General features: G+C 38.7%; 1 protein-coding gene and 1 pseudogene across 1 annotated transcript; one reads left to right on the forward strand and one right to left on the reverse strand.

Annotated features, from left to right (window-relative positions):
- The first annotated feature begins 1,980 nt into the window (after positions 1–1,980).
- LOC114684872 (olfactory receptor 4C45-like) lies at positions 1,981–2,896 on the forward strand. The gene has a single exon (XM_028859418.1). The coding sequence runs from the start codon at positions 1,990–1,992 to the stop codon at positions 2,890–2,892; it is 903 nt and encodes a 300-aa protein (XP_028715251.1). The 5' UTR covers positions 1,981–1,989; the 3' UTR covers positions 2,893–2,896.
- An 8,973-nt stretch (positions 2,897–11,869) lies between these two features.
- LOC114684854 lies at positions 11,870–12,792 on the reverse strand (annotated as a pseudogene).
- Positions 12,793–15,815: the final 3,023 nt, after the last annotated feature.

Here is a 15,815-nt window from a genome sequence, read left to right on the forward strand (position 1 = left end):
GAGCCAGCAACAGGAGCAAGCAGATGTCAACAAATGAAGATTTGTTTAGAGGATGCTGCAATTGCTGTTGGTGAGTATCTAAGGAAACAGAGATAAAGGGGAATTTGAGATAAGAATGAAAGGAATTTTCTCTGCAGTGTTTATGGACTCTTAGAAAGCAAAGCCCAAGCCAAATATGTAAAGAAAATCAAGTTGCTTTTTCACTTACTTATCTGATGGTTGAATACAGTGATATTTTATGATTTCAATAATGTTTTCACTTAGATTAAATTTAATAAGAAAAGATAAAGGTCATAAGAATGGGGTCCTAGAACTGTTAAAATGTCCCAACGAGCTGTTCTATAACTTATATTTGAAGCAAACTTAGCTCACATTGGGAACCAAATGGACAATAATACCTAAATTGGAGAATGTCTAGAAAAATAATAATTCCAGTGTCAGCTTATAGAGTCTGCTGAATACCACACTGTATGTGCTATCTCCAGAGGAAAGAAACAATGATGTATTCAGTCTACAAACAGAGGAATCCACAACCAACTAGACCCAAGTCAGTATAAACTACATCTTTTCCTTTAAAGCAGTTGAACTTGAGTTAGACAACTTATTCTCACTGAAGAGAACTTGTAGTTATATAGTACTAAAAGTTTAGTATTTCCTATGAAACTCATAAATGTAACATGATAACATTGAGTTATCCATAGAAAATACTTTCTGTAATTCATCCAAATCAGATGGTGTTGGGAATGAAGGCATTGCTAAAAACATCTTACAAGCACACTGTGCACAGTTCTGTTTGTAACCACTTGAAGTTTTTCCCCCTTTTCATAATTTCCACATGGCCACTTTGAAGTTAGGATTTGTGATTGAATTAAACCCATTAAGAATTATTAATCACAAAGCCCCCATCTTCAGTACCCATGAACAGAACAGAGACACTCAGGGACTTAGCCAATCTGAAAACCAAATGTGTTTTTCCTCATTTTTATAGGAGATGAGAGGTGAGGATTCTGAGTTTGGTAGCCAAAACTGTTGTAAAAATTATATGACATTTTTAAACAGCTAATAACAAGAGAAGGAGAAAGAGACAGAGAAAGATTAAAATCCCAACACTGTCAGCTCTTGAAAAGACAAATGTAGTTCATTTAAAAGAACACAATATTGTATATCCTCAAACTTTCTAGCACTTGGCAATGAAAAGTACAAATTCATCTTATTTTCACTGAAGTTATCTCAAAAGGTAAAGCTTACTATATTAGCTAATCTTCTCATTTATATCTTGTCAATAATAAATTTAGGGTGACCTTAGTCTCAGTTTTTTTCTATTTGTAAATGTGAGTGTAGAAGACAGTTTGGCCTAACAGAAGCATATTACTAGACATGAAAGAAGTGTAACTTCAAACACATTATCCTTATAAATACTGAGGGCCCCTAAGGAGGCTTTGTGCCACTTTCATGTATTCATTCAAAGATATAGATTAAAGGAACACAAAAGAGTGGGTGTGAACTGGGCATGAAACCTGTGGCTGTGAAATGAATTATATTAAAAGAGCTGTAATAAAGATGGATCCTTGACATCCAGAAAGGAAAAGGTTCAATCTGCAGCCATGTCTGTCTTTAGGTGTATGGATGGCATTCATGTGGTAGAGAGGAACAGTAAGCCACAGAGTGCAGGTGCTTTCAATTTAGGAAGATTTGTTTCTTTAGTATAGTATCGTATCCACAGCTGACTTCAGCCAACGACTATAATTAAACTTTGATTTGTTGTAGTGTTACCATAAAGTAACTAAGCTAACCCACTTTCCATCTTCAAAATTATCTGCAAAGTGATCTTAAGTATAAAAGTAAAAATGTAGCTTTTCGATTTCAGCAGTTACAACAATGAGATGACAAAGTATTTCAATTTAGTATTTAAAATAATATTAATGGGACAATCTATCTCTTTTTTCAGATGACATTATGAATACAGCCTGATTTAAACTGTTTGAAAGAATGAACAATGTCACAGAATTCATCCTCCTGGGCTTGACTCAAGACCCAGATCTGCAGAAATTCTTATTTATTGTGTGCTTAATAATATATTTGATCACACTGGCAGGTAACATGCTCATCTCAGTCACCATCTTCATCAGCCCAGCCCTTGCTACTCCCATGTACTTTTTTCTGTCCTACTTGTCCATCATAGATGGTTTCTACTCTTCTTCCATAGCACCCAAAATGATCTATGACTTGATCTCTGAGAAGAGCAGCATATCCTTCAATGGCTGCATGACTCAGCTTTTTGCTGAGCACTTTTTTGCTGCTGATGAAATCATCTTGCTCATTGCTATGGCCTATGATCGCTACGTAGCCATCTGTAAGCCTTTGCACTACATGACCATCATGAGCAGACCTGTGTGTGTATTCTTGGTGGTGGCTGCTGTAATCCTGGGATTCATCCATGGAGGAATACAGACTTTATTTATGGCGCAGTTGCCCTTCTGTGGTCCCAATACAATCAACCACTTTATGTGTGATTTAATACCACTCCTGGAGCTGGCCTGCACTGACACTCACACTCTAGGACCACTGATTGCTGCCAACAGTGGGTCACTGTGTTTACTCACTTTCTCTATGCTGGTTGCTTCCTATGTGGTCATCCTTCACTCCCTGAGGAATCACAGTTCAGAAGGGCGTCGCAAAGCCCTGTCTACCTGTGCATCTCATGTCACTGTTGTTGTCTTATTCTTTGTACCTTGTTCATACCTGTACCTAAGGCCTATGACTTCCTTACCCACTGACAAAGCCGTGACTGTGTTTTGCACTCTGGTGACACCTATGTTGAACCCTCTAATCTATACCCTCAGAAATGAGGAGGTCAAAAGAGTTATGAAGAAGCTCTGGGGTCAAATGTGAAAGCTGGTGATGCATAAACCTGGTGGTTTGTGATTTAAAAACAATGTCTAGTGCTGTTTCATGAATTGTTCTCTCAAAGGAATAAAATTTAGGTTAATCAATTTTCTTCTGCTTCAATGTTTAATTGGCATAATCACTATATTTATTGGTGATGTAGTCTCCTAATACAATAGACAAAGTCTGTATTCCAATCAGGGTAGTAGGTTTTCCACCCCCATTAAAATTGATCATCCATTTCCATTGAGACTCTTTAACTCCTCTGTTCTTCTTCATAAAATACATAACAAACTGTTGTGAGCACAGTTGCTCACTCTGCTGAGAACTCACTGTTCCTGCATAGGTGTATTTTGAAACCCATTTTCTAACTTCACCTTATTCTTCCTCTCTTCCAACCTGCCTAGCCTCTGTAACTATTGTGCTCTCAACTTCAGTGAGATCAAAGGCGTTGCCTTCCACATATGAGTGAGAATATGTAATGTTTGGCTTCTTAGTTTGCCTAACTCCCTTTACACCCTGTCCCCCTGCCTACCCTGATTGCCACAGCTGCTAGGATTCTATTTATTTTATGGTTGAATAATATTCCAATGTGCATATAAACTGTATTTCTTAATTCATTTTTCAACTGATAGATATGTCAGCTTGTATTAGAAGTATGTATAAGTAGAATGGACTCACACATTAAGACAAGTAGGAACAGTGCAAAGAGGCTACAATAAATCTAGGTATTCCCACACTCTATTTCTTTAAGAAGTGCTCTATTTCCTTAAGATTAAAAAAAAAAGTACAAGATTGACAATGGTAAATCTCACACCCTTTGCCTACAACATCAATGTCACTTGAATCAGTGTCATGCTACTTCACCCCCAGTGCAAGCTCATCGAAAAATGCAATGCAATTTTACTATTTTTGTTAGGCAGAAACCTATGAGGGCAAAATGTTTAAGGCGTTCCGACAAACAAAAAACAATTATTTTATTTATTTTTTTAATATGATAACATCAAATATCATGCAATATATTTTTTATCATATCTTCACTCATGACACTCTGATTCAGAATCTTTCCTTCCTACCACTCTCCTCGAGATCTCTCTGCCCCAGTTTGATCGTGCCCACCCGCCTTTTTTTTTTATAGCACTCTGAGTCAAATTTGTGCTGCCCATACATACATACATGCATACATACATAATACACAATACACACTATACGTACATGAATACACATGTATGTATGCACGTAGTCATGAGTGTGGGATATCCACTGGAGAATAGTTGGTCTACCAGGGACCACACCCTTAAAGAAGACTGTCCTCCCCTTCCCCTGAAGCCACCAACTCTCTATAGCACTTCAGTTAGGGGTTTGATCTTGTGAACCCTTATCCCTCCATAATTGATTGTTGACTGGTGTGAAATAGATCAGTGCTAACACTGTTGATGCTTTCATGATCAGCACTACAGTTAAAATGAGGAAGGAAAAGTAGTATTAATCAAATACATTTTCTATTTTTCTAAGTTTCAGAGGTTTGAAAATGTCCTACTAAAGCAACAGAAAACTTAGTACTCAAATACATGGAGACTACATTTTCACAGAATGGTCACAAGCTGATGTCTTACAGTTGTCCTGAATGTGTGAACAGTCTTTCAAATTGCCTTTTAACTTATTGTTCATTTATTATTCCTCTTTATTTACTTTTATATGTGTAGATGTTTTTCCACATGTATGGCTTGTCATCATGCATGCTTTCAGAGGCCTGGAGCTGGCATCAGATCCCATGGGACTGGAGTTATAGATGGTTTTGAGCCACCATGCAGGTGCGGGAAATAGAACCCAGGTCCTCTGGAAAAAAAAAGCAACCAGTGATAGCCACTGAACCATCTCTCCAGCCTGAAATTCAATTTTTGAATCTCTTGAGCTTTAATTTCCAGCATATTTCATAGGTAGACTTGCTGTCACATGAAGTGTGGCTAAAAATGCTGAGTCTTAAAAGGACTGGGTGGTTGGGAAAGACCTGTCAGTAATTCACCACCTCTACAAGAGTGATTATTCTCAAGTAAAAGAACTTCTCTTTGAAAGCAGCTGTTTCTTCCCCTACTGTAACATTTTGTACATAAACGGAAGTGCTTATGGCAGAGGGAGCGTTGACTTCCTCCACTAAACAACAGGAATAACAACACTTGACAAAAGCTTGTATTCACACTCATATCCATTCAAAATCCAAGTTCTATTTGTCGGACAAGGATTCATTCAATACATGGGTAAAACACTGTTTTAAGCAGTTTTCCAGGCCATAAGGGTGTTCTAAAAAAAATGTTTCAAATGTGGCTATTCTCTTTTCATTCCTGGGTATGTATTCCACAAAACTAAAAACTGAAGTTTGACTGTATTTCAGGTCTTTATTCTTCCATTTCCCTGTCTAACACAAGCCAAGCTCCAATTGCCAACATCTGCTCTTCCTCTCATGTCCTCTCTCCTTTTCCTGGGCGTGGCCTAAGGATAAGCGCTCATTTGGGGGCAAGGAAGCAGCATCAGAAAGGTTTATATGCCTAGGATGCTTTGTTAATACAAACAATGAATAATTTATCCCCAGGGTGTAGTTACCACCTTTTAGGCCAGCAGAGGCTTAGCAAACTTTTTGGCTGTGTCTGATGTTATACTAAAGAAGCAGTAATTGAAGAGTAGAGAGCAAAAATAAAGGTGGTTGAAGAACAAAGAAGTCATGCAGGTGATGTGTGGAGAGAGCAGTAGAGAGGTTAATATCTTCAGACAGGAAGTGTCATGCGTGTGTATGTACGTCGTTGTGTGGAGACACAGGAAATTCTTGGCACAGGGAGTAGACTTGCAACAGAATATCTTGGATTTTTTTTAAAAATTTATTCTTTATTTTACATGCATGTGTTAGTGCCTGAATGTACACATGTGTACCATGTATATGCCTGGTGCCTAAAGAGGCCAGAAGAGGGCTTTGGATCCCCCTGGGACTGGAGTTACAGGCAGCTATGAGTTGCCATGTGGGTGCTGGAAACTGAACCCAGGTCCTCTTGCAAGAGCAGTAAGTGTTTTTAACTTCTGAGCCATCACTCCAGCACTAAAATGCATTGTTTTGAGAGAGAGGACAGGCCCCCCGACTTCCCTTCTGGACCAGAGGATAAGAGTGCCCATCCTACCACTGACTTCCTGTCTGGACAAAAGCTCCCATCCTGCCCCAGTTTCCCATTCAGATAAGAGATTCCATCCTGCCCCGGAGTTCCCATTTGGACAAGGGAGCTCCCATCTGGACAAGAGAGAGAGAATTCCTGAATCTGTCAGCTCTGTCTGAAACAAGTGCACTGATAAGGCCAAGAACGAACCATAAGGAGATGGGCAGACATCAAGGCAGAAGTTCACACAACAAAATGAAGAGCAATACAGTATCACAGAAGCTAGCCCGCCTCCAACATCTAGATCTGAACATCAAAAATTGGAAGAAGCAGAAAAAAACAGCCTTATGAATAACATCATGAAGAAGTTAGTGGCTTGTGTAGAGGAAAAGACAAAAATAATGGGAAGAACGCTGTAAACAACTAGAGGAAAGGGCAAACAAATTAGAAGAAAACAATAAAATCCTGGAAGAAAACAATAAAGTACTGAGAGAGAGGGGACAATCATCACTTTCTGATCCTCAATAGGCACCATTCATATGTGTACCAGTTCTCTTAATTTTAGTTTTTCATTTGTAATAATCATATATGAATATGTTCACATATAAAAAAACTTCTAGGTGTCTTGAATAAAGAAAATACTTTGATGAATTTGATAGATTGTTTTATATACACAAATATAAGCCAAGGAAAAATATTGATGCTCAATGGTTTCATTTCACATTAATATTATAGCACAAACACATATATACATATACACATGGGTGTGTCATATATATATATAATACATATACAATACATACACACACATATATTATACACACACACTGTTACTCCATTCACTTGTTTACTCATTTTATTTCTGGTTTTTGGTTTATTTTGGGGGGGTTCTGGATTTTTTTTTTGGTCTTTCAAGACAGGGTCTCCCCTAAAACTCACTCTGTAGACCAGAATGGCCTTGAGCTCAGAAATGCACCTGTTTCTGCCTCCTGAGTACTAGGAATAAAGGTGTGCACCACCACTGCCCAGTTTGTTTCTGTTTTTTATTTCACCGAGCTTTGGCTATGTAACCCAGGCTGCTCTCAAACTCAAGATCCTCTTATCCCTACTCCTAAATTCAGGTATTACAGTCATGCACCATCACAACCAATTATGCCTCTCTTCAACCTATTTTTTCACTCTGTATTGCTTTCCAGACGATTCTCTGTTGGTGGATGTAGACCTGATTTAATTTTCTTTTAATCACTATAAAATAATTTATCATATCTACTGTATATTATTGAAACATTCCCCTTCTTGATTGTTTCTGTCTTGTTACCAAAAAAATCTATTTTTTTTTAGATTTGTTTATTATGTATTCAGTGTTCTGCCAGCATTGATACCTACATGCCAGAGAGGGCACCAGATCTCATTGCAGGTGGTTGTCAGCCACCATGTGGCTGCTGAAAATTGAACTCAGGGCCTCTGGAAGGGCAGCCAGTGCTCTTAACCAGTGAGCCATCTCTCCAGCTCCCACCCCCCAAAAAAAAAATCTATTATTTATTACTAAAAAAAAAAAAAAAAGACAGTTCTGTGGTGAATACACTTGTACACTTTGTATGTGATTCTGCATGCACATGCGTGAGGAATTTTTCTTTAAAAAAAATCTATAAGTGAATCGAAGAGCATAACTTCTGTATTTACTTCCCATACTGACTATGTCACTAACAGAGGGTTAAGTAGCTGCCAGTCCTCACTGTTGGCACCACTGACATTGTCACATGTTCTAGTCTTACCCCGAGAATGGGCATCTTTGACAATATATATGTAAACTATAAATTCTTCTTCACATATTTGACTGATTATAACTGTAAGTTATACCTGTTGGATAACTTACATTTGTATAATTATTGTTTGCACTCATTTTGTTGGTTGCAAAATAGATTGTAAATAACATAATTTGTTTTGATGTGTTCTTATCACTGAAAAGTACTTTATATATTAAAGAGCCACACTTATTAATCCATTTTTTTTTCTTTCTTTGAAGTTTTTTTTTTCCATTTATTTTATTTTACCATGCCATTCAGTTCTACATATCAACTCCGGATTCCCTTGTTCTCCCCCCTCCTGCCCCCCTTCCCTTCCCCCCAGCCCACCCCACATTCCTACCTCCTCCAGGGCAAAGCCTCCCCTGAGGACTGAGATCAACCCCTTTGACTCAGTCCAGGCAGGTCCAGTCCCCTCCTCCCAGACTGAGCCAAGCGTCCCTGCATAAGCCCCAGGTTTCAAACAGCCAACTCATGCAATGAGCACAGGACCCGGTACCACTGCTTAGATGCCTCCCAAACAGATCAAGCCAATCAACTGTCTCACCTATTCAGAGGGCCTGATCCAGTTGGGGGCCCCTCAGCCTTTGGTTCATAGTTCATGTGTTTCCATTCGTTTGGCTATTTGTCCCTGTGCTTTATCCAACCTTGGTTTCAACAATTCTCACTCATATAAACCCTCCTCTTTCTCGCTAATTAGACTCCCAGAGCTCCACCCGGGGCCTAGCCGTGGATCTCTGCATCCAGATCCCTCAGTCGTTGGATGGGGTTTCTGGCACGACTATTAGGGTGTTTGGCCATCCCATCACCAGAGTAGGTCAGTTCCGGCTGTCTCTCAACCATTGCCAGCAGTCTATTGTGGGGGTATCTTTGTGGATTTCTGTGGGCCTCTCTAGCACTTTGTTTCCTCCTTTTCTCATGTGGTCTTCATTTACCATGGTTTCCTATTCCTTGTTCTCCCTCTCTGTTCTTGATCCAGCTGGGATCTCCGGCTCCCACAGGCTCTCTTTCCCTCGACCCTTGCCCTTCATTATTCCCACTCATGTCCAGGTTGTTCATGTAGATCTCAGCCATTTCTCCGTCATTGGGTGATCCCCGTGTCTTTCTTGGGGTCCTGTTTTCCAGGTAGCATCCCTGGTGATGTGAGTAGCAGTCCAGTCATCCTTGTTCCACATCTAGTTTATTAATCCATTTTTATCACAGTTCAGAAAGATCTCTCTAGCCTAGACCCTGAATATATTCTCAGACATCATCTTCTGATAATCTTCCAACAGTAATTCTCAAGATTAGTGTGTTTTAATCTGGAATTTACTTTTATGGTCATATGAAATGAGAATCTAGTTTTAGTTTTACCTCCCCCAATGGCTCCACATTCTCTTATAGGGCTAACTCTAAATTTCCAGTTATGCACAATTATACATGAACTTGCACAAAGCACGAAGTCCCACTTGTAACTTATTAATTTATAACATAAAATTAACAATTTATAACCAATATACATGAAAATATGTGATATCATATCATATATTATTGAGTAATGTCATATATAATATATTTCATATCATATAATTAATATCAAAATGTGAAAAGGTAACAGATAACAAGTACTTTGCCTTAAAATTCTTCAACTGCCAGTTTATTAGATATAAAAGTTTTAGGGTAAAGCAATGACTGTTCTATAACTTTCTGCATTTATTCATTCTGGTAGCCAAGTTTTTAATATATTTCCTGATAGTGGGGAAATTCCTTATTAATTTGTAACTTTTTCTCTTCTACTATGGGACTAGGGGTTAGAGGGAGAATGCTTACCTATCATATACACCAAAAGAGAAAAGTCTTCATGTTGCAATATACTGAACCACAGATTATAGGATAAATTTATTACAATGTATGGAACCTACACATTCTTAAAGAGTGAAAATTTGGAAAGAAAATATTCAAAGTTTGTAAAACAAGAAAATGATGGGATAAACATGGGTATGCCTTTAAAATTCCAAGATACAGGTGCTGTGGAATAATCCTTCTGTATACTGTGAATATGTATTACTCACATTGGTTAATAAAAAGCTGACAGGCAGGTAGTATAGGCAGGAAAACCAAATTAAGAATTCTGGGAAGAAGAAGGGCAGAGTCAGAGGAGTCACCAGGAGACATAGACTGACCAAGACTTGCTGGAGGACAGGTAAATCCACAAGCCACATGGAAATACACAGATTAATAGAAATGGGTTAATTTAAGTTGTGAGAGCTAGTTAGTAATAAGCCTGAGTTATTGGCTGAGCATTTACAATTAAGTCTCCGTGTTGGTTATTTGGGAAGCAGCCATGGCACAGAAAAGCTCTGCCAACACACAGAGCCTGGAGAAATGGAGCAGAGGTTCAGAGCTTGTACTGCTCTTGCATAGCATTGACCCATTTTCCAGGACCTGTGTCACACAGCTCACAGCCACCTATAGCCACAGAGAGATCCAACACCTCCAGCCTCAGTGGGCAGCTGCACTCACATGCACACGTGGACATACACACATAATTCACAAGTAAAAAAAATTAAATCTTTTCCATTAAAATATTCCTGAGCACAATAATTCCTTGAGATGTATAATAAGAATAGTTATAGGTCACAAACCAAACCAAAATTTCTACATTTATGAAACAGACAGGGTGGAGAGAGGAATAGGAATCAGAGGGAGACAAGAAGGGGTAGGAAGAGAGTCATCAGAATACATTATATAGATGTAAGAAATTGTCAAAGAACCTAACCAAATCAATATAAATAAATAAATAACCAAACAAACCAATGAAAATGCCACTCTCTATTTCTCACCAAGAAAAAATTACTCTGCTCTAAAGGCAGGATATATTTCAAACCAGTGAAGGTAAGACAGCAATCTACTAATGAGATTAGACTGAGGTAGACATAATATCAAACATGTTAATAGTTTCTCATATGTGGAAAACTGTTAAAAACATGATTTAGATTATCTAGTTTAATTGTCAAACATCAAATATGGTAGGAGTTTCTTGTTTGGAAACTGCATTAAAAGCTTTATCTAGATCACCTAGTAAAATAACACTTGAAACATAAATTGTCTTCAGAGTTCGCCAAGTTTATTGAGATATATAGTTCATACCTTTAAAAAGTAGAAAATCCTACCATTCACTGCAGCACAAGCAGACATGGAAGAGGAAATGCTCAGTGGAACAAACCAGACACATCCAGGTTAAGTACAACACGGTCTCACATGCAAAACCAAAAATATCCTTACCCTTACTCTAAAGATAGGCATCAAGGGTTTGCAGGCTGTTTGTTGATAATTCAAGATCATGACATCAATAAGCACAGGAACTATGACAGAGACTGTGATCTATCTCCAGAGCCCAGCTCTTGACCTGTCTGAGCTAGTGTGCAAACCATGTTGCCAATGCCAAAAAGGAGGATGATACATACAAACATCTGTGCACACAAGACTGTTTATATGTGACTAAGCAGGAAGAATTTTCAGACATGTCTTTCTTCCCTTTTCTGTAGCTCAATGAATTATCACACAGACCCAACTTGTCTGGCCATTTAAAGACAATGATAATGGTTTCCTGTGTTTGGAAACCTCATTAAAAGCTTTCTCTAGATCACTTATGGAAATAACACTCTGAAATATAAATTGCCTTCACATGTTTCCCCAGTTTATTGAGATACACAGTTAATCTCTTTAAAAAGTAGAGAATCCTGTCATAACGGGTTACAATTGGTCAAAAAATTAACTGAATTTTGAAACTAGATAACTTTGATAAGTCAATTGGCCACGTCAGACATCATAGTTTCCTTATTTCTAAACCAGTAATAATGAAAATTCAGGTCATATATATCTTGTGGAGCTGGTCAATAATAAAACTGCAATTTAAGTGAAAAGACTGTAAGCCTTAAAGCCTATGAAGATGGGAGGATGGATAACTGTAATAAGGTGATGTTAGGTAACAAAAATAGCAAACTTTAGTTGTTTCACTTAGAGAAATACAGGCTCTGCTATTACCTTGCATACCGCTCAAGTACTTACAATTTCTGAGTGTGTGAAGAGCTTTCTCATGGCATTTTTCACCTCTTCATTTCTCAAAGTATAAATGAGTGGATTCAACATAGGTGTCAGAATACCATAAAATACTGCCATGCTTTTGTCTATAGGTAAAGTAGTTGATGGACGCATATAAATAAATATACAGGGCACAAAGAACAGAGCCACAACTGTGAAGTGGGCCCCACAGGTAGACAACGCTTTCCGTCTCCCCTCTGCACTGTGGGACCTCAAGGAGCTCAGGATGACCACGTAGGAGGCAGCCAGCATGAGGAAGTTCAGCAAGCAGATCACACCACTGTTGGCCACCACCAGCAGGCCAATGACATAGGTGTTGTGCAGGCCAGCTCCAGTAAAGGGTATAAGTCACACACAAAGTGATCGATTACATTAGATCCACAGAAGGGCAGCTGAAGGACCAGAAAGAGCTGAACCAATGAATGCAGGAAGCCACCCAGCCAAGCCACTGCCACCAGCACAACACAGAGGTGCCTGGTCATGGTGGAGGTATAGTACAGGGCTTGCAGATGGCTACATAGCGGTCATAGGCCATCACTGTGAGCAGAATGATCTCAACACCTCCAGGAAATGAGCTCCAAAGAGCTGGGCCAAGCATCCCTCATAAGATAGCACTGTCCCCTCATACAGGGAATCAGCAATAAGTTTAGGGGCCAGAGAAGAGGAATAGCAGGTGTCAATAAAGGATAGATTGGAAAGGAAAAAGTACATGGGGAAGTCAGGCTGGAGCTGAAGGCAATTGTGACCACGATGAGCATGTTGCCACAAACTGTGACTGTGTAGATCATCAAGAAGACCACAAAAAGAGTCCTCTGCACCTCTGGCCTCTGGGAGAGTCCCAACATAAAAAACTCTGTAATATTATGTGGTATTTCCATAGATTCCAGGATACTGAGGGTGCAGGTACAGTGTTGCCTATAAAGTGAAAAGAAGCATATGAAAGTGAATTAACTCCAGGGCTGGGGAATGTTACAAGGTTTTTTTGAATACCCCACTCTCGCTTCTTTCCAAAAATCACATACTAATTTATTCTGTTATCCATTAAATGTTAGCATATGCCCTTTGCTTCACACTGGACACTAGTTATCAGCTGCAAACAATGATTCACTGTCTCAGCTGCTTTGGTTACAGCTATAATAGAACCTTTAACAGCCAGTGATTTTCCAATTCCAAGTGAGAGGCTCATCTGAATATTTTCACGGTCAATATGATGGCATTTGAAGAAGTATTTAAGTTCTTCTACAATCTCTGCTTGTCTAGTCACCCCATTTCAAATGAAAGCATTCCACTGAGAGTAGTCAAAGGTGCTTGCTTTGCTGTGTGTCAGTTTATCTGATGGTATCACTAGCTGATATTGGAGGAGGAACAAGAGAACAGGTTGTGGTTGGAGATTTGCATTTATTCCTTTTCTCTTCTGTTCACTCACTCCTGTGCTTCCTGCACCCCAGGCTGTGGACAGCATCAAGTCTAGAAAGTCAACTTAACTTACCATCACCCCACTTGACATGTTTTAAATTCTTCTGAGGTTTGCTTGCCTTTGCCTTACTAAAATCCACCTAGTTAAGTCTGCTACTCCCTCTACTGACTACAACAAGGCAGACAAGGCAAAAATAAAAATAACTTTCTTTATTTGCAATAAAGACCATGTGCTAATCAGAAAGCGTCTTTCTTCACTGTCTGTGCTTTATTGCAAGGGGGTAAATATAGTTTCTACAAGGGGCAGGTCTGATGGGGACCCTTTAGGGCAAAAGCACAGACAGCAGTGGCAGATCAAACACCTGCATGAGCTTAGCCCTCCCCCAAGCACTGTCCAAACTGTTACATCTATCAGCTTATTTGCCCCTCACACCATCCCCACAGAGTAAGTTTTCACCTTGTTCAAGAAGAAAATGAGACACCGCATTCAACAATTGTGGGGTGGTATTGATCATGTTCGTTACACTCTGTCTCCCCTATCTTTTTGATTTCTTTTTTTTTTTTTTGAGAAATACAAAAAACAAATTAGTGTCAAAGCTGAGAGCTGCTCCCATGTAGTCTTGCCACAATGTCTGTGGTGCTGGACTATATATTCTTGATTAATATTTCTATATTTGGACCCTGCCATTGGCAATTACTCTCAATGGATAATGGGCAATTTCTCAAAGCTTCAGTGTTTTTATCTATAAAATAAAAACAAGCATGCTTGCTTGCAATTATTGTGCATCAATGTTCAAAAATGGGCTAACATTTTAAAATGAAAGAGTTCTGGAATAGCCTAATGTTGCAGAACGAACATGAAAGCAGTACATGTTGTGTGTTCATAAGAACCTGGAAGTGATTTATATTCAATAAAAAATATCTGTCACTGTCACTACCATCAATATAAAGGCAATTCTTCATGTGTATTAAGGAACCAAGACACACACAGGACTGGCATTTCAAAGTTATATACATGAAATATGAAAAGTGCCCTAAGCTTTATTCTCAAACAGAAAGAAAAAGAGTACAGAAAATAGATCACTCTGAATATTATAAAATATAGCTAGATAGTAACAATATGCACCAAAATAAAAATGGTATGTTGATTTGTCTATGATTCATATTTGTGACTGTAGAGAAAAGTATTCATTAAAAACAAGTAAAAAAATTCTCCTGTTTGGATTATCCACACAATATTCTATGTAACGTAGCGAAACATCTACTAAAATTACCACAGTGTATTTTTATTCTGGATATTTTTATCTTTTGTTTTAAAAATAAATTGTCAAACAGACTTAGAGACACATGCCTTCAACTATGGTACTCGAGATGTTCAGACAGGAAGTTGTTATGAGTTCAAGGCCAGCCTGAGCTACACAACAAAATTCTGTCTCTAAATAAATAAAATTTAAATTATAATAAAAATAGAATTTATAAAAATTACATTGATGGAATCTGTGCACACCACAGAAGCTCCACAGTTTTCCCACATCCCAACATCATGGACTGATGAACTCAGAAAAGCTCATAAAAAGTCTTCAAGGCTAGCCCAGACATATGATCTCAAATTTACAGTTTCATATTTCTTCTAATCTTAGATGAGAGTTAAACTAATTTTTTACATTGACACAAAGCATGTTATAGTTGTTATCAAGTAAAGAAATTTGTCTGAGCTGAAAACTTTCTGCTATTAGTGAAGTAAATGTAAAATCCAAACAGGGTCAGTCATTCATTTACAAAGAGTAGGAATTCATTCATCACCACTTCCCTTGCTGAAGAACATGACTTTCAAAAATCACATCTTGGTGGCTTTGAGAATCAGGAGAGCAGCTCTTCCAAAGTTATGTAGGAGATTTGAGGCAGAAGCACGACCGGATCATAGGTCCTTCCTCACGCCAAGCTGTGCCCTGTCCATATAACCATAACCCTCAACTTTCTGCTTCATCTGGCTTTAGCAAGTCAGACTAGCACTGCTGCTAATGGCCAGTGAGAACAGGAGCAGCTTCAGAGAAGGGTTAAGTGGCTTGGTCGCTCTGCTTAATGCAAAGAGTTTTCATCTACACAGTCTCAGAGAAAACCTTTCCCCTTCCACTGAAGAGGGTTATTTATAAGGTGGGAATATGACAGAGTGTTAGCCCCACATGTTCTCTGCCTCTCTGAAGACGACAACCCCACCCCCACAGGATCAACTGCAGAAGCAGTACTAGAAGCAGCTTTGGGTTACAAGTTTTGACAATGTGGAGGCCATCATTTAATTAATCCCTGTGAATACAGTTTGGTCTCCTAAGGAGAAACTTCTGTCCTGACTCTTAAGATGCCCAACATCCTTCTAGTGTCTAGAGAGAGAGAGTCCACAAATTGCTATGAAGGAAAAAAAAGTTAGGATATTGCAGAAACTGATACTGGCAGTCAACATTTTTAGGGATCACCGACAGAGAAGGAA

The sequence above is a fragment of the Peromyscus leucopus genome, chromosome 4, assembly GCF_004664715.2.
Source record: "Peromyscus leucopus breed LL Stock chromosome 4, UCI_PerLeu_2.1, whole genome shotgun sequence".
Lineage (NCBI taxonomy): Eukaryota > Metazoa > Chordata > Mammalia > Rodentia > Cricetidae > Peromyscus > Peromyscus leucopus.

Excerpts from the sequence above, each read along its gene's own strand:
- LOC114684872 (XM_028859418.1), top strand. The coding sequence starts at position 1,990 with ATGAACAATGTCACAGAATTCATCCTCCTGGGCTTGACTCAAGACCCA.